Genomic DNA, 26,988 nt, shown 5'->3' with positions numbered 1-26,988 from the left:
TCTGCTTGCAGTTTGAGATGCCCTTGAACGTTAAATCACCTCAAGATAGCTAAACAACTTTCTCCTGTTGCACAGACTTCTAAAGATAAGTTCCATTCACCACATCTGTAAGTACCATGTCCTTAAACTGTCAAATTTTAGTCTAAATACAGGCCAAAGAGCTGCACCTGTTCACAAATGAACCACAAATAAACAGTCTTGTCCTCCAAACATAATGTAAAGAGACTTCGTGCCAGCCTTACCCATCCTGTACTAATCATTCCAATTGAACTGATGTATATTTGTGTTTTGAATGACCCAAGGGGTAACTTGTTCTTGAATAGTCTTCCTTAGCATGCTGTGTTTGTCCCAAGGCTTCTCCCCTTCCTTCAGAAACACAGTTCCTGGGAGATGAAAATACTTCTAAATATTGTCTCATCAGGAGGCAACTGGGTGAAGAAGCCTTGAATGCAGCAGCACCAGACTAGCACCCCACCGTAAAACCACATCATGAATGGTATACCCCAGCACATACCATCTGAAACAAAAGCTGCTTATTGCAGCGCATGAAACAAGGAAGCTGCCTTTAGGCTGTTTTCTTGGTTTTTAATCAATATTACATGACCTTGCAGGTTATCAGGTATTAATCTTGAATGTCAGGAGTTAAATCAAAAGTAGCATGCAAGGGGGCAAACCCACAAGAAACAAAACAGCAGCAAAATAAGACTCCTTAGGAAACAGTGTAAGGAACTATCACTTGGGGAATACCTCCCCTTGGTTCCATGGGTAAGAATGATTTATACTTCTCAAGGCTGAGTTTACCATCAAAGAGGATCTTACACCACAAATATGCTACAAAAGAAGGAGTGGTTGAGTAAATGGCCAGGGGCAACCAGCACCTATTGCTGATAGAGTCCACTGCAGTTAGAGAGAATTGTTTCTTACAGGGAGCTGGAGATAGCTGTGATGAAGGAAACTTACAGAAGCAGGCAAGAAAGAAGAATACCAGCATGGGATCCACACATGCAGCTCTTTTATCATTTTTATTCTCTGCTAAACAATACTTCTTATCTTTGAGGAGTAAAACAAAGCAAAATATTTAAGGGCTACTTATACGTACCTGCCAATCTGTACCAGCACTAAGAAACTGCAATGATAGATGAAAAATCAATTTAGGCCTGTTGAGAACTTGGGATTGCAATCCAGAGATCCAGTCCAAAGGTGGCTGAACCATACAGTTTCCCCCTGAGCAACGAGCAGATATTAAGTCTCGTCATCAAGAGGGGCACACTCAAGAAAAATGAGAGAGGCCTGAAGTCCAGCTTGCCTTGCATAGCAGATGACTTCTTTACCAAAGGTAAAAAAAAAAAAACCAAAGCAAAAAAACCCAAAAAAAAAAAAAAAACCCCACCACAACTAACCAGGCATAAAACCCCAAGAGTATTTATTTATCTACAGAAGCTTCTTCTGGTATTAAATTACTTGGGAATTTGAGTTAATGATTTAATGAGGAAAAGATACCACTGTATCAGGAGGAAGGTGAAGAATTCCTTTCATATACTGTGCAGAGACAGTTCTTTTCAAATTGCTTTACAGTCAGAAGGAAGACTTAACTATGATGCTGCAAGTCTGTTAAAATAAGCAACTTTTCCAAATCAACAGTGGATGTTACCACCAACAGTGTTCACAAAGACTGGGAAAGTAAAGGAGAGCATGAATGTGGAAGAGTAGGTACAACAGAAGATGGTTGTCTCCGATCAAGCTGAAGGAAAGACCTAAATTGGAAAAGATCTTGCAAGTGCAGGATTTTGATGTGACTGTACAAAAGGATCCCTACTGAGGTTAGGAAATCCCTCTTGCTTTCGCAGCTTTTTGAAGTGACTAAGCTTATTTTATCCCCAACATGAAAGGAGACAAAAAAGATTGCAGAACACAGTTTTTCCAAATGGCAAGGCTTCAACCATTCACCATCACTGAAACCATAGTCAGAAGCCAGAGATATTGCTTTGTAATAATTTTCAATTAAGAAGTTTCATTCTAGTAATGGTCTGCAATAAATTGAGAGTGTGATGGGGACATGCTGGCCTAATGAAATCTATGAGAACTCTCACCTAACACAACGTATGTGAAGCAGGTGCATTAGAAACCTTCATGGAAGGAAAGGGTAGGGCAATAGTGACCCTGAAGAGCAGAGGCAGAGAGGGAATGAAGAGAAGCAGCTCAGATGCAGTTAGCTATCCTATTACTCTGGGCAACATGGGTTACTTTAATGGTGATTTGTTTTGAAGTTGGATGTAGGATTTGCTTCAGTGTTTTGTTCACTTTGCCCTTCTTCAAGTTCCTATTCCAGGCTTCCTACAGGTGCCCTGAGCACAATGAGTTTTGCCAAGTCTTTTTTCCAGTCTTTTAACACTGGCCGAATAACTGACTCATTTCTTTGCAAGCTTGCAGAGGAGTTTTGTTTGATCTGATGCAAAATGAATGCATAGGGAGCACTAAGGAAGATGGCACGAAAGATGAATCTATAAGCCTAAGCTCGAAACAGAAGGAGGGGAGGAAAACAGGTGTGTCTGACTAAGATACTATTCTTAGGGAAGACACGATGCATTACTGAGCAACACACAATGAAAACACTGGTGCCAAAACTCAGTGTGCATAAAGTCTGGCTTATTAACCCCAGTGCCAGGTGCTAGGCCTACAGGGTGCTTTTCCCAGCAGGCTCAAGGTCAGCCTTCTCCAAGTTTAAACTGAGTGTCTGGTGTCAACATGCATACACAGGACAGAGATATAAATCACTGCATCATTTTTACTTGTCTGTCTTTTCTGCTCACAGCAGACAGACTGCTTTTTACAAGCTATTCCTATTTTAAATGCGATTATCCTTGCAATATAGATGGAATGCAAAACATATCTGAATGCAAAAAGTTCTGACAACTCTGAAAACTCCGACTCAATTTGATGGTATCTCAATTTTTCTGCTCTACGCTAACCCATAATCCAGTATTGTAATTTGTTCCAGCAAGCATAGAGATAGAGTATTTCTGGCGCTAACAGGTATCTACAGGTTTTTACTATCCCAGTAAGATACTGAGTATATGTGTCTTTAATTTCAAGAGGGAAAAAAAAACCCCAAACAATCCCCACCAATAAACCTTCCTTTAAGTTTTAAAGCAAATGGCATCAATTTCTAGATCCTAGCAATTAAGTCAAGTAAAAGACACCCACATAATTTCAATAATATTCAGCAATCATGACCATTCACAAATAATAATACAAAAAGATAACACAGGAGATGTGTTTAAAAAAAATGAAAGTCCCCAAAGACAATTCCCCAGTATTTGTTCAAAGTTTTATGCACATAATCTAGCAGTATATTTCTACAACCATATTAAAGTTTTATTTCTCTCCTCATTTTTTAAATCTACAGGCTAGCAAAACTATTGGACAACATCATGACAATAAGGCATTTCAGCTAATAAAGGCATAGATTGAAAGAGACTTCCTTGGAACTGGGGATTAAAAAAAAAAAAGACAAAAGTGTTAACCAAACAATTCCTCCCCCCAACTCTTCATCCAAACAAATAAACATTATTTACAGGCTAAAAATTATCAATGAATACCACATTATTGCTTAGCTACATGAAGGCTACCCAATACCTACTGTTATACATGAAGACTATCAAATTAAACTTCACACAAGAAAGGAGGGGATGAGAAACATGGACAAAATGAAGAAAATTTGATAAGGCGTTAAATTACAGATAGCTATTAGTGCAGGGTTAAAATGGAAGTTATCTGAGGTTTTTATGAGGAAACTTTAAACTTTAACAAGGTTTCATAAGCGTTAACATAGTTTAGCACTAGCTATAGTGAAGTTCTTCGTGTTTCAGCTGTGTGTTAAAACTTTGGGTTGTCTCTGCAGCTGAACAAGTCTGTAGCCACGTGAGACAAAGTTATGCAAACTTCAGGGAGCGAGGAGGTTCCTCCAGGGAGGATACAATACGCAAGTCTAGTATTTTTTACCTATGCCAGTATATAATCTATGTAATTCCTGTCAATAGGCAATTTACAGCCTGTTCCAGAATCACTGTTTTTTGTTAAAAATACTAAAAACTGGTAATCTTTTCTCCTGTCTAAGCAGTGATAATAATCCCCAGTTTAGAAGTGAGAGTACTCTATCATATTAACAGTGTTTTCATCCAGCTTGCTTCTGAAGAGCTAGGCTTGTTCTACCACTGAAGCCCCCTGTAAAAGCTGGACTGACTTCTTTTGTCATTGAAGGGTTGAGTCTGCAACTCAGAAGTGCAAGACTGTTTAAGTAATCAAAGAGTAGCAGATTTTAAAGCAAGATTTTAACCTGAAGAAAAAAATAAATCACAAGTGACATTTCAGGCAATACTTTCAATTGATCGGCCCTTGGGGCAGTTTCTGAGCAAAAAGGAGTGCCTCTTGTTCTTCTGTATTTCTTTAGAAAAAAATCCTGATCTGCAAATAAGCTGTTCTAGTTCCTGCAAAACAGTGAGGAATTGAGGGAAGGAAATACCGTGAAATTCCTACAGACAACACTCAATCTCAGCGAGATGGCATTTATTTTTAAAAACCTAAAGATTTCAAGTAGTTTTATTTCAAAATCCAGCCAATGAAACCTATTCTCTAAGATTAGGAAAAGCTGTGTATTTTCAAGTGTTTCATTTCCACAGAGCAGCTACAAAACATAAGCCAGTTTGCTGCTAACAAACGAGTAAAATCTCAAGGTTTTAGAGGTATCAGCTTTAAAGACTGCAGAATTACCATACAAAACTAGGAACATTATTTCCCCTGAAGCTAAATTCCCAGCAGTCACAAGACTGCAGCAGTTGCAGACACGATTTATGACATCCTCCGAATGACCTCTCAAAGCTAAAGACTGATTAAGTGTAAGACATGGAAGGTAGCTCCTGTCTGCCCGCATCACATGATGTGGAGTCACGGCACAGTGAGCATTTGCTACCGAGCGAACAAAACTGTCCCTTAGCTTTCTACTGCATGCAGCACTGCGCTGCCATTATATAAGAGAAACACAATGACATACAGCACAATATATCGGGTCCTCTTCTAACCCGATCTGAATCGCTCCTCATGTCACCTGCAGATGTTCTTTGCACTGGTTCACAGATTTATCTGTAATTTTCTAGGACAAGAATTGTCATTTGACCTTAGCAGCGCTGTCAGTACGAAAGGAAGACAACGAGGTTAGGAGTAGCTTATAAGGAAAAGAAACAACTTGACCTATTCAGCACATGAATGACCCTATTTTCTCTATCTCTTCCAGAAACAAGCAGGCTTGTTCTATAGCTGTCCAAAGCTTACTGTATTTATCCAGTGCTGCATATAAAATACTCCCATGGCACATGTATGCATTTATGTAAAGGTGATTCCAATGTACTGAGAAAAAAAATTGTTGTCCCACTCTCAAGAACTGAATTAAGTATGAGGTGACATTGCAACTATTTTGGCTAGGAGTGATTTGCAATGGCTCCATCACAGGAATTCAGTCTAGCAGACTTAAGCCTGGCTCAAGGCAAAGTATGCAGAGGAGCACCCACCAAATATTCTTCTTCTCCCCAAATGTTCATTAAAAGAGTAAGCTGCATTCACAACAAATCAGAGAAAAGTTTAAGATCTGAATGGGTGTGATCTCTGCTGTGTGTGTGCAGGAACCAAGTATGTCGGCTTCACTTCATTACAGCAAGAAAATTCAGCATAATCTATTGAGCATCCCCAACCTGAACCATGAAAGTGAGCTGTCATAGCTTCTTTAAAAACCTATGCCTCCCTTTCTTTTACATGAAAAGTAAAATAATAAGCAATATTGATACCTCAACCACTAAACCTCCAAGATTATATCTTACCAAGATAAATGGGGCAGCCTGCAGTTCTGGGAACTGCTGTTCCAGACATTCGAAGCACTTCCCTCTCAGTTACACTAAGTTCCCACTTCAGGAGCTTTCTTCACAGCTACACCATTAGAAATATACAGCTTACTTTTTTGACTCTGTAGCAAACGGTTGACAGTTTCTGGGTTTGGAGGAAAGATAAGAGACTGCAGCCTCCAGAAGCGCTGCAACTCCACAGTATCACAGACTGACCCAATTCATCCACTGATCTGAGGCTGAAATAGGGTCACCGAAACAGGTGTGTCCCCCCTTTAGGAAGTAGGTACACATTGAACTTGAGTGTGGTTTTATTTAGTGACATTTGTCAGCCTTACTCTTTAAAATTAAAAAACTCCCTTCCAACAAACCTGAACTGTAACAGGCTGCTTTTGCAGTGATGCTCTTGTGAGGTACCAAAAACTGCTGAAGAAGAGATTTGGGATGGTTGGAAGGAAATACAGCTTCACTGAACAAAAGGGAAGAAGAGCTAGAGTTTGCCACTGTTCTTCTTGGCAGTCTGGTTTGGACAAGTAGCTATCCACGGCCTACACTGGTGAACACCAGTGAAAGCTTCCTCCTTGTTCAAATGTTACCAATTCCCAAAGGGAGAAAGTACAAACTAATCAATACGTTTTAATCAAGTTCTTCAAACACAATTTCCCTCCTTAAAATTGTAACAATGATTCGCAAGACAAGCTATAAAAAGTCTGAGCTGTTATTCTACCAATTCACAGAATAACAGCTGTGCAAATGTCTGAGATTAAAATTTTGTTTACTATAGTCATGTTCTACCATCACTACATTAAGCAAAATCTCAAAGTTGAACAGATGTTTAACAGTTCTAATTCTTTTCAAGAACTACTGAAGAAAACCGTTTTAAAGCATCAGGGAAACGGAATGAACCTCCTACATACTCTGGAGGATGTTCATGAGTACAAAAGATCAAAACAAGTAAATGTCACTATTTTAACTGCAAGCAGAGACTATGTGTCTCTTTATGTGTCCTCTTAAACTACCTTATAAAGTATGCTCTTCTCCCTCCACAGCACCCCTCAAGACAGAGCACAGAACCATCTAGGGCAGAGCAAGAAGCTAGAAACTTTTAGCCAAGAATCTTGTTAAACTCCAAAAATGGAAGAACTGAGAAATTCTGTGGAGAATTTTATACCTCGGATGAAGTAGAATGAAAGAACTGATTTGCCTTAGTATTATTTTGTACTGCTTTGCTGAACGTCTAGTCCTATTAAAGGATGAGAACAAGGAGGAAGGCTTAAGCTTTTCCAGGCAGACTGGCAAGATGCCCTTTTGCAAGGTCTTTTAGGGTATGATCTCAGGAACTGTGGCAGAGAAGTGAGCTTGAAGTTAGCAATTCTTTTCATTCCAGACTGAAGTTTTGAGTGCATCAGTCAAAACAGTTGATGGCATCAACCCTGCTGAGTAAAATACTTTCCCTTTTTTTGTGCACAGAAGTGACAAAGAAAATCAAGTCACTGCAGTGGGCAGAACTGCCAAAATCATGTATTTCAGTGGTCCAAATGTTAGGTCAAGGTGTGCTATTTTTCTTCCCTTCTACTGAGCAATATAAACTGAGTAAGTTCCAGCACAAATAGCTTGCCCCAAAGATGTTGAAACAGCCACTAATCAACAAAGCCTGTAACTTGTGTTAGAAAAAATTAGGTCAGTCCCTTTCACAAAGAATGCTTCCAAAACATTTTTTAGTCCTTTAGGTGACTCACACCAATCTTCTCTACTTTTGATCAGAATAAATATGTTAGGGCTGTCATTTAGATGTTGACAACTCCTTTAGCAGGATTATTGCTTATACAGATTCCAGCTCAGGATTCTGACACTCACTCACATGCAGGCCTCAGCATGTGGCAGTACCAGCATTTCTCTTTCCTCACAAGAAAAAAAAATTAACCCAATACTTCAAACTGATTTAGAATAAACAGCGTATTTATATCCTCGTGACAAAACTCTGCTTTGCATCTTTGCTAATCTCAATCAGCTGCACTACTGTGGCCCAAGTCACTTTGAATTTGGTTAGATGACACGGGAATATTTGGCTAGCTGTGCATGGTGTTACATTTGAACACCCCAGAAGACAAAGTACATTGCCGGACGGGAAGATCACATCGAGTTTCACTCATGTTTTCCTTCCAGTACATGTACCTAGTCCACATACTAATCCTCCATTCAAAACAGAGCGGGATAAACTTTAAATATAAAATTATATATGTAATCCCTGCTATCTGTGATGTTTGAACCCCTGCTCTTTTTTGGTGTGACAGGGCTAAAAAATTCACTTACTGTAATTTAAAAAGAATAATTGTAAAGTCATTACCTTTACTAAAGAAAAAAACCTCTGCCAGCTCACACACTGGATGTCTCAACATTCTCCCTCTCTGAAATTACACTAGCAAAAACTTTTCCCCTTAAAATGAACCTCAGTAAGTATATTGGCCAATAATCAGACTCACTGCCGTATCCGAATTAAATGCAGAGCGGTCTGAGTGAAAGCAGCACTGATGTCAAAGCAGCACCACCCCTGAGCAAGCAGCTTTGAGGAGACCCGCTTAGAAAGTTTCCAGTAGAACCGCGTTCCAACACAAAGTGCTGACTTGATGAAACCCAAAATATTCCACAGGAATGTGCTAATTCAATCAAAACTTTTGAAAGAGGACAGGCCGGCTCGCCAAGCCGGCCAACCAGTCTACTGAGCTGACTGGCTCTCTCCAGCTCTCCGGGGTCACTGGCTTCCCCATCTGGCCAGGTGCCAGGCTGCTAGTCCCTGCTCTCAGAGGGGCCCTTTAAGAATAATAATAATGATAATAATAATAAAGTCTTACAAAGTGTCCTGAGAAACAAAGGAATTTTAAAATGAAAAACAGAATTACTTCAGAACCAACTGCAAGGTTTCTTCAAGAGGAATTGTTTGGATTTGTTGCAAAGTATCTAAAACTAGTGCCCCTAAAGACACAAGTCTCTCCTGTGTCTTCTCAATTTTTATAGAACACATTCCAGTGAAAAAAAGCATCAATACTGTAACAACACAAAATGAACAATAATTATATTCCAAACCTAAACTTCACCAGATAGGTCTAATCATCAGCAGGGAGTTAAAGGCAAGTTGCTTCCAAAGCACTGTTATTCAATTAAATGCCCCTGCCTGAGCAAAACACAGGGCTACCTAGTAAGCAACACCTTTTTCAGAGTAGCCCCTAAGTGGGCTCCCTGCATAACTCACCATGGCAAACTTGAACAAGATGGTGCAAGGGGCCTCATTTTATACTTTGGAGAAGCTCAAAGGAATAGGTGTGACTATATAATATTTCAGCAGTGGTTTTCAAAACAAACAAACAAACAAAAATCTGTCAACTAGCAAGCAACCCACTTTCTTCATAAAACTGGCTTTTAGCAACCTGTGGCTAACCCATGCATGGGACCTATTCTGGCTTCTCAGCAACTCAGCAAGTAACAGTATGAAGACAGTTTTTAATTGCTAAAAAAAGCAAAGCTATTTAAGACAGTAACTTGAAACACCATAATGTTTTTTGCACAATTCCATTCATTTAACCAGCTTTTGTATCAAAATGCCTAGATATTGGTTCATGTGTGAGCACCACAAGTAGTTTAAGAGATACTTGGAAAAAAGTTCCACAGAAAAAAGAAAGAGCTCTTTTCACATGCCAAATTGAGTCAGCAATGAGATCTCTGTTGCAGGCAAGTCACATGATTTTGAAAGAATAAGGCTAATAAAATGTACCGATTTATTTATATGAAAATCAGCACAACTTCCAGCATAGAACTGGGACAAATTTGTGACCACTCTCTTTCAGAAAACACATGTAAATCAGACAGCTGCCAGAGTTTGCCGTTCACTGACCCTTCCTACTGCCAAATGCAATGCACAAAGGTAGCTCAGAAAGCAATTAGAGATTGGCTGGGAGGACTCATTAATTTTTTTAAACTTCAAATCACAGCTAAACAGTCCTGTAGCATTTTTCTGGGGAAGACTGTATGTCTCAGACTCACATTTAAAAAGAAAGGTTTGTCTTCTCAGAATGACAAAATACAATTTGCTCCCTGTTGTTTCTTAGAAAGAGCAACTAATACATTTACAGTATCATGAGGAAACACATCTAGAACAGAACTAGACATAAGCACAGGTCAATCCAACTGCTCAATTTTTAAATATCTCACCACCTACAAAGTCTAAGGCTCCCTTCAATGACTTGTAACACAAAATTCAGAGAGAAAAGAAGGTAAGGGGAAAAAAAAAAAAGGAAAAAAAAAATATTTTCCCTGCTAGTGGTAATAGGACTGGGAAACCACCAGTGGCAAACACAAGCAAATGATGCCTACTTGGCTCCATTTCAGTATGTACAGCATAAGGCCAAGATAACAATGAGAAAGTAAACCATAAAGAGATGCCTTCCATTTTGGAAGAAGGTTTCAAAAGTTGGTATCAGCATGTTTTCTTCTCTCAAGGAAAACTTGAGATGCCCTTCTTATGACTTATGACAAAAAGGCAGATCCATCACTGATGTCCTCATCATGGCAAACAGCAAAATATACAAGAAAAAAAAGCATGCATATACATATTCATATGCAATTCTGGGCCTGTAATCATGGCAGCATTAAGTTACCAATCTGCTAGTTAATTCTCTTTCATTAGCCTCATTAAAGGGATCACAGTCATACCACAAAGTAACAACTGAGTGCTGCACAACTCTGCAGCCATATTCTCAATTTCTTCGTGCTGCAGTAATTTAAATAACCAGCTATAGGCTATAATTTAAGATTTAGTCCACGACTCCAGGAGCTAACCAACTGGAGCTACAAGGATCAATTCACAGTTCTATTAAGCGTTTATGAGAATGAGACCACACTTAGAAGTAAGTGTCTCTCTCAAACCAGTCTATAATTTAGTAGTTTTGTCCTTTCAAGCTTATATAACCATTTCCTAGAATGAGTTTCTGAGGCTCTCTATACAGCAGACACACTCCTAAATTGAGAAATTACATGTTGCTGGTAATAACTCATATTGCATTGTCCACAACTGCTTTTGTCGGGTTGCAGATTATCCAGAGAGTAGCTTCAGATGCCACTCACAGGTTTTACTTCTGCTCATTTATATGGACGTTTGTTGACTTAACGGACTGCGCAAAGGTAACAAGATGGCCCAAAGGAGCTCCAACCAGCAGCATGCCAGCTGAAAGAAACAGTGCGGGGGGGGGGAGTTGAATATGGCACTATTGTGATGCAAATGAACATCACAAACAATACTGAGAGGTTACATTATGTAATTGCCATTTCTTTGAAAGAAATTAGTCAGCTGAGTGCACTCATATGTACATGTAGGGAACAGCAGGGGCAAAGGATTTCAGTCAGTCAGCTGGTAACTTGTGGATATCCCATCTGTTGGATTACTGCTAGAACTTGCTCTCTGCCAGCTTGCCTTCTCCTGCTCTACCCTAACTGATCCCAAGTGCATTATCCCTCCCCGAATGGGGTGACTAGCCTGCTTCTCCCTGATGTTCAACATCCCTCAGCATGCAGATTCTAACAACTTTTCTTGGAAAATGCTTAGTCCTAATTTACAAAAGGCAAAACAAAGAGAAACAAAGCCCCCTCTGTTCCATGAAGTCAACCTTCTAAAATATATATGTGGCAACACCAGGAGAAAAAAAAAAAAATTTACTTTTCCTGAGTGCTGTGCTTTGAAATGGATTTCACAACTATAAGTATATGATTTCAATTTATTTTTGCAATTAAGGCCAAGCATTATTGCTGTCCAGACAAAGAATAAGGTGGGCCCTACCACCCTTTAAGACTTGTTCCAATTAAAAAAAAAAAAAAAAAAGCAAGCAGTGTAGGATACCATAACAGCAAGGGTACAAGGAGGGTCAAGGAGCCCATAACACTGCAGGTTATTTATATAATAACTAACTTCTGTTGGAAGGGACCTCTGGAGGTCTTCTGATCCAGCCCCTCACTCAAAGCAGGGCCAAGTTAGAGTAAGTTGCTCAGGGCTTTATTCAGTCAATTTCTGATCATCTCCAAGGATGGAGATTGCACAACCTCTTCAGGTGCCTGCTACTGTGTTTGACCACCCTCATTACACGGCATTTCTACCTTACATTGAATTAGATTTTTCCCTGATGTTACTTGTAACCACTGACTCTCAACTTTTTGCTTTGCCCCTCCAAAAAGAATCCGACTTCCTCTCCTCTACAATTTCTTTCTAATTGCAGTCTGCTCTCACATATTCCACATCTGGTGACCGGCGTGCTATAAGCTCATTCAGGAGGCACTGTAAGATTTGCTGATGGTAGGGCAGCTCTGCCAAAGTAGGCACTAGGATTTCAGTAACATCTTCTAATTCCTAGTTCTCGGAAACCTTTTGGTGTGCTTTCCATAGAACTGAGTGTCAGTCTAAGCCACGGCGATAGAAAGGTTTGATCCCAACAGTGGCAAAAGTCCTGTTTGCCATGCATCAAAGGTTGTCTAGAAGGAGAGCTTAGTGGTATGGGGAAAAAGATAGAGCTACAACAGGTGATTCACTTGACATTGGCAAAAGTCTCACCAAACCCACAAAAAATGAAGGTAAGACATAAATATCTATCAGTCCTTATGAAGTATCACATACGCAATCAGCTGAAGAAAGAGAAAGTTCTTTAGCTCCTTCAAGAAAGGGTAATTTTCTTGAATAAGGTGCAAATGCACAGTGCGTCGAGTAACAGTCCTTAATAATGTCCCCGGAATGAGACTTGATTGACCTACCTCACTACTTGATGTCATTAGATGAGAGGACGTTTAAACTACATATCTCAAGTGGGCACTAAATAGACACTGACCAATATCTGATCTTGTGGCCAAAAAAACCCAGAATACATACACTGAAATAGGAATAATTTTATATTCGTAGAACAAGTGAACAGTGTAAATTATATTAGCATAAAAAAAGACCAAGTTCTTAGGAATTATTTTCAAAAAATAAACAAGCAAAAAACAGACACTATTTCTGAGTCCACTGAATTAGTTACTAGAGTATTTAATAGAGTTATTATCACACTAATGTTTAAAATTAATAAATAATTTTCAGCTTATTTCTTTCTTACCATTGTAGGTTATCCTTGGTTTTGTCAAACACATCACAAGATGTAAATCCATCTCATCGGAAGATACAAATTTTGAACATACAGGGCACTTGAATCCTATGGAAAATAAAAATATGTAAGCATGAGTACAATCGACCATGTTGCAAATATGTCTATTCAAGCTAAAAAACTATTCTGCACGCATTAAAAGAAAGAAAAAAAAATCTGGCAGCTTTTCAGTTTTGACCTGACATTTCTTACATGAATATAATCCCCTTGATTTCAAAAGATCTCAAAATGGACCATTGTTTCTGCAAATTGATCTGTTGCCAGTTGTAAACACGTCGCCACCTCTGGAACAGAAAGGTTCCCCTCAACTCTAAGAGCAGTTTAAGACAAATGCAAGAGGATAATGTGACACTACTAAAACAGAAATTAGAAATGTATAGAGAACATAGCCATTAAAATCTGAACTTGGGCAGGAGCCCTGAATTAACATCTGTGCTTTTACCAGGAATAACATTGAAACTTTAACAAAGGATCTCAGTTTTACATCTCATCATGCAAGTTGCAGCATCTTTTACCAGTCTGGGGCACAGGGAAAACATTAACTCAGGGGTGTTGCCTCACCTACTGAGTCACTAATACTTCCTGTAGCGCTGAATTTGTTTGACTTCTGTCATCCTAGCCAAGCATGACCTTGTTTAGCTTGTGAGGTCACAGCCTGAGGCAATATGGGGTAAAGAATAATTAAGACAGTCTGGATTGTAATGCAACTGCATCATAGTCCATGACAAAACTGCTTAATACTTTAATTTATGTTATTACCAAAGACAGCAGTCTTCCAGTTAAAGGAAAAGATTGGCTGTACAAGTTTTACGGTCCACAGAAAAGTCTGACTGATTTTGACCTGCTGAATAATTAACACACAAGTGAGAGACAAAAAGCCACCATAGCGATCTTGATACGTAACAGCTGTTAAGAAGTATACCTACAGGACAACATATGGCAAAAATATCTAAATCCATGCCCACTGCATTGATGCTGTTGAAAAGTAATGATGCAGGCATGCATAAAAGGCCACTGCACCTTCCACCAACATCCACATCTGGGCCTGCTCCCACATGTTTCAGTTTGTTGCCCCTTACTTTTGTACTTCTAACCTTGGGAATCCACAATGAACCAAGTCAGTCAAGGATGACAAGTGACTTGATGCTGCACTTTCAAGTTACTGATGCCTGAGAAATTTAATCTTTACTGTTAATTATTATACAGATGTAGATCAAACAACTAACCTGAAGCATTAGCACTTGATAGAAGTAATGCACTTCATTTATCAAGGCAATGATTTTTATTTCTTTAGTGCAGCTAATAGGAAGCAAGTCAAAGCAGACAACTGGTAACACCCATGAGGAACTCTGAGCAGCAGCTGAACATGTACTGGAAACCACTTCCTCAGATAAAGTACAGTTCTGATTCTTCCCATTTTAGTCATAAGTGGTTCATATCTATTTCTTCTTGTGTCAATCTTACACTTCAGTTTAAATATTGCTCTTCTCTCCTTATTTTTAACACCGCCCCCCCCATCTTTACAAACAACAGTCACAACCACAGCTTAATAAGCATACAATAGCCAAACACATCTTTTGGAAAAAAAACAAGTTGAAAGGATTACTTTACTTCTAGAAAGCTTTGTTAGTGACCCTTCAGCTACTGTGTAGCCTCCTTCCCCCAGGCCGCGTCTCAACATGACTAAAATCGAAACTAGTTATCTCAGTCCTCCAAACACCCAAAACCACCCATAACTGTTTTGTTACAGTTTTCTTCAAAAACTGACCTGGGGTAAATTTTCTCTCAAGCTATAAGGCATAACTGAAAACATATTTTGATGTGAAAAAGCACATAACTTCCTTATACACTGCAGACTGAGTCCTGCTGTGCCAGAAGGGAGTGTTTGCATTGCAGCAAGTTAACATTTATGTTCATGGCTAGTTAAGCACCGGGACAGTCATTAACACGTTCCCTTCGCTTTCTGGACAGAACCCTCCTAGCTCATTCCCTAGGGTCATCAGCATGTCTAATTGGGAGTGACAGAGGCAGGAAAAACCACCAATAGGTCTTTAGAACTATTGCTAAAATTAACAGAGTTATTAACAAGGTACATATCCCAGGAATGCTTGGAGGGAATATTTAAATACAAATAAACCAGTAGGGAGACTTTGGGTAAATAATGATGATGATAATAATAATGCTTTTGTCTAAATTCATGCTTGAAGATAGACAGCTGTGAAAAATCTTTCTGGTCATCCACCTAGAGTATTCAGCTGAATGTGCCCATACTACCATGCACCTACCCCTAAACCTAGTAAACAGTCTGCATTCTAGCAATACAGTATTTTAACAATACAGTATCTTGTGGCTTGTCTAGTGTCAAGGGGGATCTGAAGGTAATAGTTAAACAACTACAAATATTCTCCTGACACACCAAGTCTGGGATATCTGACTACTGTAGCTCTACGCAGTGTGCAGAACAGTACTCTGAAGAACCCAAGAAGTAGCGGACATCACACTTAACCAAGCCTTATGGACCAACTTAGCTGCCAGTGGTAAAGGTATCTTTGTGGAAAAGATGTTTTTCCAGTGACCAGCATTATCTGCATGCCAGAGACAAGCATAAGAGCAGAAAAAGAGCCTTGAGCTCGCAACACTTGCTGAAACACTTTTCAAATACAAGTGAAATTGGACTTCTCATTCCTTCACAACATTCTGCTGCAATAACCAGCTCCTGGATTTAGCCACCTTCCCCAAGAGATGTACCGTGTATGTTTTGTGTGAAGAAAATCAGCATTTCCAACTCCTTTAGTAACCTCAAAGAACAAATTATTTTGACTGTGGACACAATATTTACTTTTTTTTAAACTGTATTTGAAAAATATAAATAAGTAAACAATCAACACTGTCCACAAGCCAGTTAAAGGTCCTTTAAAAAGCTGGTATTTTCCCACCTTTCCTCAAATCAGAAGGCAATAGTTTCATGACCCAGTTTACAATTAAGTACTCCATAAGAACAAAGACTCTATTGTACTGCTGCCCAGCAGGCTAACAACATTTATAGCCTATGTTTGTTTTTACCACCAGTCTCAAGGAACAATTCCAATAACTTGAAGAAAGTTTCACATGACTTTAACAATCAGCAACAGGTCAAAAATAACTTGCTCTCTACGTGACTTGTTTTACTGAGTTTTGCAGATAAACAATGCATTCACAGACATGCGGACAAAAAAGTGGAAGTAGTTATCAGATGAGGTGGCATCACATGAAGTGTCCTCTAAAAACTATGAAACTCAATTAACTACTTTCTCCCTTTCTTTACAAGGAGAGTGCAAGAGATAACGTATAGTTCTAGATAAAAATCCAGTTCTTATGAAGGTGTTGGTTTCACAGCATTCCTTATCCTCATCCAAGATGAGGAACTATCACCTTTGTATTAGAGTCATCACTGTTTGTCAGCATATCACTGCAAAGCTGTCCTTCCTCCTCCCACAGTAGAGAGGACATTGCCTGAGATACAACTGAAGTCATGGGAAGAACCACCTCTCACCCCATTCTCTTTCTGTACAGCAGGAAAGAACTGAGCACCAAAACTGAGCAAGCACACGCCTCTAGCTGACTTTTACAACTGCATGCTTAAGAGGCAGGGAGATAAATTCTTGAAAGCTCCCATCATCTAGTTTCACAACCTTGACTACAATACTGAAAGTAACACATTACCTAAACCAAAACCATAATCCTGGAAAAAAGTACAATTACAAGAAAAGAGAGACAGAACAGAAAGTTGCAGTACAGCTGCTAGAAAATCCCAAGGTGGCACAGGAAGTCTGAAATAACTAAACCTGCTTAAGTAGCAGGACTTAAATAGTTGGAGGCGAATTCTCTCTCTCATTCTCTCTTGAATGTATCACCTTCTTCAGACTCCACCATCTTTTGCAAATGAACCTCCAGTTAGCCAAGAAATCCCATCTTCTCTCACATCCATCTACCAAACTCATAACTTTCATCGCTGGCAGGCTTGGAAACTATCCACAGGGACAGGTCGATGGGTGGCCACTCACTCTACCCATACCAATTTCAACCTCTTACCGATATCTTACTGTGTTTGCCTTGCTTTGCAAACATCAGACTGTTTAACTTCCAGTTCAGTGCATAGCGAAGAAAAAAAAAACAAAACCCATCCAACAAATAACAAAACTCGTGGACCTCTATAATTTTTGTAAAATCATCGTGGCAGTCATTCTGGAATATCTACTTCATGGTGCAAAAAAAGAAGACAATACAGTGCACTGTCACAGAATTGCACATAAAGGAAACACATTGAAGCAGTACTAGACCTGCACAGAAAAACGGATGATCCTTTTGGTCAATATCAAACAGTTGTAGCAAGAAGTAACCACAAATAAAATCTGCACCAATGCAAAGGACTACATCAGCCTGATCAGAGTAACCTTCCAGCAGAAAACATCTCAACTGGAACACTGCCAAAACCAAACTGAAAGTATAATGAGACCAGCTGTTCTTTTAAAATAAGTATGCAACGTATTAGTTGGGGTTTTTTTGCATCCTTGTGTTTTCAAACAAGATGGATAAATCCGTCTCAGTTTACATTTAAAGAAGTCATAAGAAAAGAGAAATCCTTGCATACACATACTTTTCTAAAACTTATTTGACAATAAGCAGCCTGACAAATGTTACTTATGTACTTGCACTTGTTCTTCAGTACTTAGAAAAATAACTATAGACAATCTGGAAGCAGAGCATCCAGTAAATATGATGGTATGACAGTGGTATGCAAGATTAATGTCACACAAATAAAGTTTGCATAATGATGCCAAAACAAAACAACACAAATAATTCCCTCCCCCCAATAAACAGAATAGACCTCACATAATCAGAAAAACATGTTAGAAAGGACCTCAAGAGGTCACCAAGTCTACCCCATACTGGGAAACTGGGTTAAACATACTTAGAGGATTTAATCTGCCCTTAAAAATCAAGTTGTGAAAAGTTTTACAGACATTCTAGACAACCTACAATGCTGATCAGCTATTCTTAGGGAGTTAGAAAAATCATCCCTTATCTCTAAACTAGCAGCCTTCATTTACAAAAAAGGCTGATTACTTCTTATGTGTTCAGTAGACATGGAAAACAGTTGGTAACTGCCCTCAGTATAAAAAACATGTTCACACTGGAAAATGTGTGCCCTTCACCTTTTTCCTCCGGCCTGAAAAAAAAAGAGTTACTCTAATCTTTCCTCACAGGCCCTGATGCCTAAACCTTTTATTCCTATTGCTGTCTCTGGACTCTCTCCAAGCTTAGCATATTGCATTGCCAAGAGCTGGGCAGAGCTTTCCGGCTAAGACTTCACAAGTCCTAAGCAGAAATTAATAGCTACCTACCACATCATTCTGTTACACTAGGTGTTGAATCTCTTTATATAGATGTATCTATGCATAGATATATCTCCTTTATGTGTGTGTATATAGGTACATACAGGTACACTTTAAACAAGCCAACAGATTATTGGCTCATTCCTCTCATGACCCATAACAATCCCTTCAGCAGAAGTGTTACTAGCCAGGTCCCATTTTGCAGTGGTACAGAATTATTTCTCTTCACATTTAGTAATTCTCATTTGTCTTTTTTACTCAGTTTTGAACAGTTTTTTAAGATGTTAAAAACAATTATGAACTCCAATTTTGCCCTCCATAGTGCTTTCAGATCTTACAAGTTTGGCATTATAATTCCTTTTTTAAGGTGTCCACCCGCCAAAAAAAGATGATTGAAAATGGACCTGAAGTAGACCACTGTGACACTTGATTTGAATTGCTCTCCTAGAGCAGCTACAGGATTTTTTTCCCCAACTATTTCAGTATCCACCTACTTTTTCACCTAGACCATATTCTCTAAGTTTGCTAATGATAATATAAAGCAGAATAGCATAAACATTTTATTAAAGTCAAAGTATAATGCCTCTACTTCCTCCACGTCCTTTTACATTAAAGCGTGTAGAGGACTATGCAGTGAGATTGTAAGAACAGCAGAAACATAGATGGAAATAATTCAGATTCTCACTGAAGTAACAACAGTCCTGGTCAAGTCAAACTTCTGTTACTCCCTTCTTCTGTAAACAAATTTATAAAACTTAATGAAGAAAAGAAAAAGCTAGCTCCAGAAAAGACTACATGGTCTATCAGAGTTATGTGGCCACAGAATTCTCTCTTCTCCTCAGACAGCTGAAATGGAAAGACAGAATGAGTAATTCCTTAAGCTCAAAACCATGAAGCTTTGTACATGAAAGCATATTGCTTTAACACAGCTAACTTCTTACCTGGTGACTTTACTCTTATCAAAGAGAATACGAAGATTATTTCACACTAAATTCAAGAACAGAGAGGTGACATTGTAAAAATGTCTTCAAGTTAGAAGATAAAAGAAAAAAGAGCATTACCAATTCCCAGGGAACCCTCTACAGAAGAATTTCTGGATGCTGTAGCTCCCAATACAAGTGGCTACTCAGAGAAACTTTGCCATTTTCTGTACAGAAGTTTTTTATTAAGGGAGAAAGTGTCTTGGTGAAAAGATACATCTAGTTCTCTAGTTTCCACCCTTCTTTGTGCTGTCAATGGCCTAAGTCGAGAGAACACAGCACCATCTGGAAAGACTTCTGAAGATGAAAAGAAATAAAGAAATAGTCCCCTCAGTTTGGGAGAGAATAAGAAATCAAATACTAATAAGGAACACAATACAAACATTCCAAACCCTGTCTTTTCTAGAAAACTGAACCAGGATAAGCACAAATAATTTCTTCTTCTCAGCACTTACTGATCTTGTGCTCATAATCTAGAGGGGTTTTCTTCCCCACTTTTGTGTCATAAAACTGAAGTAAACACACTTGTGAATTCCTTGAGGGAAACGAGGGATTTTCTCTTGTATTTTCCGATTTAAAGCTCCCACAGCACTCAGTGGGAAAGGGGGGATATATAAAATGGGGAATAAAAACAAACCTGAAACTTATTTTAGTTAAGGAGCCTGTGGAATAATTAGAGAAGATATGTTTAGATAATACTTCATCTCCTAAGCAAACACTTATGAAAGACAGACTCTTACTACATAACTGCAGCTCCCTTCATCTTGGGAATTGGGAAAGTGAGATCTTCAGTAGCAATCACTGAAAAATAACGCAGTACAAGATGAAAAAGAGAAATTGAACAAGACACATTTTCTTATGCATAAATAAAGCCATTATCAACAGCAAAACTTCAGGTGTCTAATACTAATGTAAAAGTAACAAGTGATGATGATTATAGTTGACAGCTGCACATTTTTAGAAACTGAAGAACAATAAATACAACCATTAAAAGAGCGGGGGAAAAAGCCCCATGCTAAAATATGTTGCAAACCAGAAGATGAAATTACAGGTGGGGAAGACCTGGGGAAAGATTGATTTCACCTCTTAATACAAAAATAAGAACAGCTGTTATTAGAGGAACAGCTTCTTGAGAGTGACATTTTAGATCGATGCAAGCACCCAACAAAGGGGGGAAGAAAGACCTTCTCAGCTCCACCTGTGTTTGTGGGTGGGTGTTAGCCCCATGTTGGACCCCATCATCCATAGGGATCTGTAGTCAAGGTAGATGAGAGACTGCTCAAGTCTCCTTCATACAAACTCCTAGAGTCTTTGCACTTTCAAATTGACAAGCACACAAACAAGAACAGTTTTTAAAGTGACTTGCAAGCTATTAATTCACTCTTTAACTTCATTAACTGCATTTCAGACATGTCATTCCCCCAGCACAGATCCATACCATAAGTTTCTCAATGGAACAGAAGCAGCTGCAGACAGACAAGTGTGAATATAAACTTATGTTGGGAGTTGCATTTGGTAGATTTAGAAGTAAAAGCAAGCCTCAGTTTTCATGTAAAAAAGGCTCCACCTACACCCTCAATCCAGATGATTTTAGATTTTAGCTTACTGTGTTTGAGAAGTATATTTTCAACTAGCAACCAAAAACTCCACTTATCAACCAGACTTTATTCCAAAACCAGAATCAAGGGCAACAAAGGAAAGAAACTTTTCCTCTCTCATGTCTATTCATCATCAGATCTCTGGCAAGCAGAGATAAGAGCAAGGTCCCCTCCTAGCCGCATCGGCAAAGTAACACCAGTAGTATGGGAAGAAATTAGCCCTATCGCCATTTCAGAGGCTTCTGTACACAAGTGGGGCTCTTGCCACTTTGGAGAAATCTTGTGGAGCTGTGTGAAGGACAACAAAGTTGTCTGAATACACAGTTAAGCCAGGTTGGACACATTTTGGACTCAAATCAATGACCTTATTCAGAAAGCAAGTAGCCAGAAAGCATGGTCAGTGGTTTGGGGCACAAATGTATTTTATTTACACACAGCAGGCAAGATTAACCTGTCAAGCAAGCTTAGTTCTTGCATTACCAGATGATGACAAATAACTCACTGCATGTCAGCTTGGAGGTCCGAAAAAATTATGCAAATGAAATGCCTTAAAACTCTTACTTTAGAGATATTACATATTCCCATTGGGTTTTTTCTTCTTAACTCACCAATCACAGTTCAAAGAGGACAAATTTTTCTCTCTCATTCCTAGTCTCTCCTGAACCTAGAAATTTTTTTTTCTTCCTTAATTTTCCTACTCCCTCAATTTTCTCTCATTGCCTGGAGCAATATTTTCCTCAAACACCTGAAAAATGTCTTTCCACTCATTATTTCACAATGAAAGTTGGAGAAGACAGACAGGATAATGGTATTCTACTGCCAAAAGTAGGCTTTTCTGGAGTAATTGTGTAATTTGGCAAGACTACTACAAATTTTTAAGTACAGGGAACAGTTTGTCTACACTCCCCGCCCCTTCTTCACACTGTCAATAAAGTCACTACTTTCAAAAATACACTAGGGTTAAAAAGTTTCCATTAGAAATCACATCATTTAAAGGAAGTATAGGAAGAGCTGTTCCAAGATCAGAAGAAAGAAGGAAGACCTACTTTTTGAAAATGCACAGACATAAATATCTTGAAAACTTGTACTGTACAATGCAACAAATGTGATTAAAATTCCATGAAGCATGATAATAAGAGAGGAGAGGGTGGCTATACCATGCTGAGAGTATATTTAATGATAGCTAAAAGGGAAGAGGTATGATGTGAAAAAGGCTGAACAATGGTTGACAAGTATGACTAAGCTGAACATGTGAAACAGAGCATATTGTCGGGCGCAGAGAAGTCTTCTGAGCAAACTGGCCAAAATGCATACGAGGTCTTATGAAAAAAGAAATGGGAGAGACAAAGTAAACACTGCACTTGAAACGCAGCAGACAGGAACGAAGGAGCAAGCCCCAGGAGAAGGCAGCATCTTAGAAGACAGCACAGATAATGATGCTGCTTGAAAGCATGCAGAAGACAAAGTCTCTTGGAGAATCTGAAAACTATTACTCTACTACACAAACAAGGTGATAATGGAGACCTGAGAAAGCACAGCATTTACAGACAACTGGTCTGTTGTCTACAAAGTTTTTACCAAAGTAAGTGAGGGTAAAAAAAGAAGTCCTCACTAAGGCAAAACTTTGTAAAGTCTGATTTAGTTGAGATACTTACCAATAACCTACTTGTTCCTGCAGAAATAGAGGTAGCAGTGACAAAGAAAAAAAGGGGAAAACCAATCAATGACAAAAAAGTCAGAGTACAAATTATTAAAGACTACAACTGGGAAGAATATATGTAAATAAGAAGTTAAATTATTATGTGGGATGTTCTCAGGAGTTTAAATATTAATTCTAAACATAATAACGTTTCATTTTTCAACAGCAACGTTAAGCTATATATAAAAAGTAGTTACAATTACATTTATCAATCAGTATAACAGAAAAATTATACCTATTAAAAGTACAGTTTCAAGAAAGTCAAGAACAAATGTTTCAAAGCATACTTGTTTTCTTGTGCTTTTCATCTCATTTTTTAATCACACATACAAGAATTTTTATTACCTAAGCACAACAGCAGACTTTCCTGCATTATTATACTCTGTATTTTCCCTCTTTAGCTCTCAAAATAGCAGTCCTCGACAGAGGGCACCAATTTCTTAATTTTGCAGGGAAACACCTAACCTATGGACTAATTTACTTTCATTCACTTGAAACTGGTGAGAGTAGAACAAGTATGGTTACTTGATTATTTATTTGCTTTTGGGGTTTTTTTTCCAGAGTAAAGGTATGACTTATGAATAAGGACTGAGCTTAGTAGAAAAGTTCAGGCTGATAAAACATCATTCATGCTCAGCACAAAGGAATTTTGCTTAAGGAATAACTTTTTAAAAGTACTGACATCTCTGCTTATCATAAAGCACCCTTTTGTTTTTAAATGGAAAGTTCAACTAAGAGAAGTTCACTCTGCATTGACCCCTCTATTCTTACAACTTGGAAAATATTTACCTTAGTGTATGGACTATTGCAGAAACTAGGATATAAGTTCGTAAGAAGCCAGACTTTTAACAGAATAATGAAAGAGAATCTTACAAAATGGGGAGAAGACCAAAGGTGACAAAACACAATTTCAGAAAGGTATACACTGGAATTAGATCATTAAATCCTTCAGTATTAACAGAATTCAAGTGTTTAACATGAATTATGTACAAATTTTGATAAAATGTGAGAGCAATTTCTTAAGTTTGAATGATATGCATTTATGTATTTTAATGACTAGTTTTGCAAAAGTTCCTATTTCTAAGACAGAACCTTTTAATAAAATTTGGGAATGTACCACAGTGAAGAAAGCATGCAAAATGCCTAATAAGAGGAATAGTAAAGAAGATGCATAACTGGTTCGGAAAAAGATAGAACTGCACCCATAAAGAAATAATCCCCAACCAAGTTTTCTTAACTATTGTCAGTAAAAGCTGAAGAAAATCAAGCTATTGACTGACTTACTTTAAACATATCAATCATGACAGATGCATCTATATTTAGCCTTTTACCTCTATTAAGAGAGTACATAGCATCCATACCATATTCTGCAAAATCTTACAGAACATCCATAAATCACAAACCAACCAAACTTTCAAATGACATGCCACATCATTCCTACCACAGCAACTAAGTCAGCAATGTAATTCTTGCTTTTTCATGGTTAAGATGCCACTGTTTACTTTGCATATTGCTCACATTTTAAATGATCTTTGTAGAGAATGCTACTGAGCATTTTCTATTTTTCTCTGTTTACAACTGCTGCATTGGTCTATCAGTCAAATAGTTGAGAAATTTGATTAGTTACCTACATTAAACATCTACACTTAGAAGAGAAACATCTTGTTTACATTAACCAGATCATACTAATAAGATGCACACACACACACAGCATAGACTGTAAGTTAAGTTTTAACAGGGATGTGCAGTTGGAACAAATTAGTTTAAATGATATTTTGACTTTTCAGCCATTTGAAAAGTGACATGGTGACTCAAATGCTTTTATTTATCCAATTACAGCTTTTATGTAAAGAAGTATATGCTTTCATTGCTTTACTCATCCATAACACTACTGAAGGTAAAAGAACCTGCAACTATTTAAGAAGTATGTTTTGTTCTTCACTGTTCAAACAAAATCATGATCTGTCATTTGATATATACATAAGCATTATATATGAAAAAGGAGACAATGTCTTGAGTTTGAATACTGAGATAGCATGAAACCACAACATGTTAGTAAGTTATATTTTAATAAGAAGGGGTGATGGGTTTTTTTTAGCATGAAACTGCAACATGCTAATAAATTATATTTTAATAAGAAAGGGGTGTTGGGTTTTGTTTGGGTTTTTTTGGAGGGTTTTTGTTGTTTTTTGTTTTTTAAACAACTGACTAAAGAGCAATCATAGTACTCATATTTCAGGAACACCCTTATAAGATCAGGATCATAGTGCACCAAGTACTGCAAATATGTTTGTTCACATACATGTATGCATCTCTCCTCCGAAGAGCTTACACTCTAAAATAGACAAGAAAAAGCAATGGTTACAAGGGGAGCAATGCCTCCATTATATACTTTAGAAAGTCAGTAAGAAACCTGCCCTAGCTTACACAGAAAGTCAAACAATTCTTGTAAGTCTCTACATGTCACCTTATATAAAAATGCCTATTTGCCCACAATGACATTGAGACAAGGGTCACGGAAAAAGTAAATCATGACAGAAATTTGGTCTGCCTTTCCATGTAGCACTGCCTTCTTAACCACAGCCTTAGCAAGGCTGTACCACAGATCCCTAAAATCAGTGACTGAGCAGTTAAAATATAAATAATAAAATGCTCAAACAAAAAAAAATATCTGGTTTTGAATGAAGAAGAAAGCTCTTTAGAACAGATCTTGAGGGGCAGCATAAAGAATGCCAGAGTTTGAGCCGGCAACCCTCTCGGCTCACTCATGTGTTCATCCCTTCACCTTCCTTCTGTCTCTTGGCAGCACTACCTCCTTTGCTCTTGCTGTCCTTTCCTGCATGTGCATGTCAGCTGGTAGGGACCAGCCCAAACAAGCAGGAGCCTGAGCTTTCCCAGTGGTACATCAGAGCAGCCCACTGCACCCTGTTGTATTAGCTAGCCTGCCAGCAGCGTATAGAACAATTGAGAGACTGATAGGATCAAAACAGCAGCTAGAGGACAAAGACCAGTAAGGTGTTTTTAAGTAAATCCTTCCATGATATAAACAAAACAAATTAAAAAAACCAAAAAACTGTGAACTTCTAGAACAAGAGACAAGCTAATGAAGGATGCATGCCAAATGTGTACTATATACATACTTCAGCAGCAAATAACTTATTTAAAGGAAAATAACCCCCTTCTCATCCAATTCCCACTTTTTTAAAGTGTAAGGCACTCATTAAAAAATAATGTACAAATCTTCCATCACTTTAGACATCTAAAGTTCTAAGACTACTCAGCACTACAACTAACCCAAAATCATTAGAGACACAGATTTATAACTATTTTCCCATTGTAGCCTTTCATTCTAGGTTGCAAAAAATTCACAACTTCCCAAAATCTTCTGCAAAAGAAACAATAATTCTCAAAAGGCACTTTCAGTTAAACAAACCATTCTCCAGGCAAGAAAGATTTTATACTGCTAAGTATTTGGGTACTGAATTGTCACATTGTTGCTTTTCACAGACCAGGTTTTAAGAACTGCAAAGAATTAACATCATTTATAGGCATTTTTCTATTTCAAATTAGATCTCCTCCTTCATCTAAGAGGAGCATTAGTCCCTAAAAAAGATTTACGTTTCAGTAGACATAAGATGTATTTTCAATGTCTTACAAAATAAAAATCTCCATGATGCTCTTGAAGGAGAACTCACACTTCAACCTTGTTACCAGTTTTCTAGAAGGCTGCCTTATTCTGGATTTTAGGAGAGATCGAAGTAGCTGTTTCCCACATGGACACCAGCTTAAATCCACTTTCACTGTAGGAGAAGCCCTCAGAAGGCAAGTCCATTGCACACTGGTGAGTGCAGTAACAGCAACTGTGATAAATTTCACAGTACGGCCACCAACAAATTAGTGAGATTAAGCCAGGCATAAGTCATCAGCTCTGGTGAAAAGACAGACTTGTTCTTCCATAGTAAACTCTATCCATATTAAAGACTACTGAGAAGTAAGCCACAGGCATGTAAAGGACAGCCTCTGCCTCCAGGCTTTGTTGTTTTATCAAGTAACTTTTTTTTAAATTTGCCTTTAACTACCATTTTTAGGAACACCTAATAAACGCTCCCAAAAGAAGCCTGACATTCCTGTTGGTCATTACAAAAGGACACTCTTCCTCTCTCTAGCAGATGTCTTGCCATACCTGTCCTTTACAGCAGTTGTATCAAATCAGAAATCAGTAAACTGGGAGTTGTGCCAAAAAGAGAAATCTACTTTTATTGGTTTTTCC

The 26,988-nt window shown here is 38.2% G+C and overlaps 2 protein-coding genes across 2 annotated transcripts in view; both read right to left on the bottom strand.

The window, feature by feature from the left end:
* EAF1 (ELL associated factor 1) overlaps positions 1-26,988 on the bottom strand; it is a 172,655-nt gene that overhangs the window by 18,078 nt on the left and 127,589 nt on the right. The gene's annotated exons all lie outside the window — the stretch shown is intronic.
* Positions 1-26,988, bottom strand: part of ZNRF2 (zinc and ring finger 2) — a 64,493-nt gene that overhangs the window by 18,078 nt on the left and 19,427 nt on the right. Inside the window, exon 2 of the mRNA XM_069770351.1 lies at positions 13,019-13,114. Coding sequence (XP_069626452.1) covers positions 13,019-13,114 — 96 coding nt within the window. The remainder of the gene's footprint in view (positions 1-13,018; positions 13,115-26,988) is intronic.

This window comes from Haliaeetus albicilla, chromosome 2 (assembly GCF_947461875.1).
Source record: "Haliaeetus albicilla chromosome 2, bHalAlb1.1, whole genome shotgun sequence".
In the NCBI taxonomy this organism is placed as follows: Eukaryota; Metazoa; Chordata; class Aves; order Accipitriformes; family Accipitridae; genus Haliaeetus; species Haliaeetus albicilla.
The sequence above is the reverse complement of the archived record's forward strand: the minus strand, read 5'-3'. Positions and strand labels throughout refer to the sequence as shown.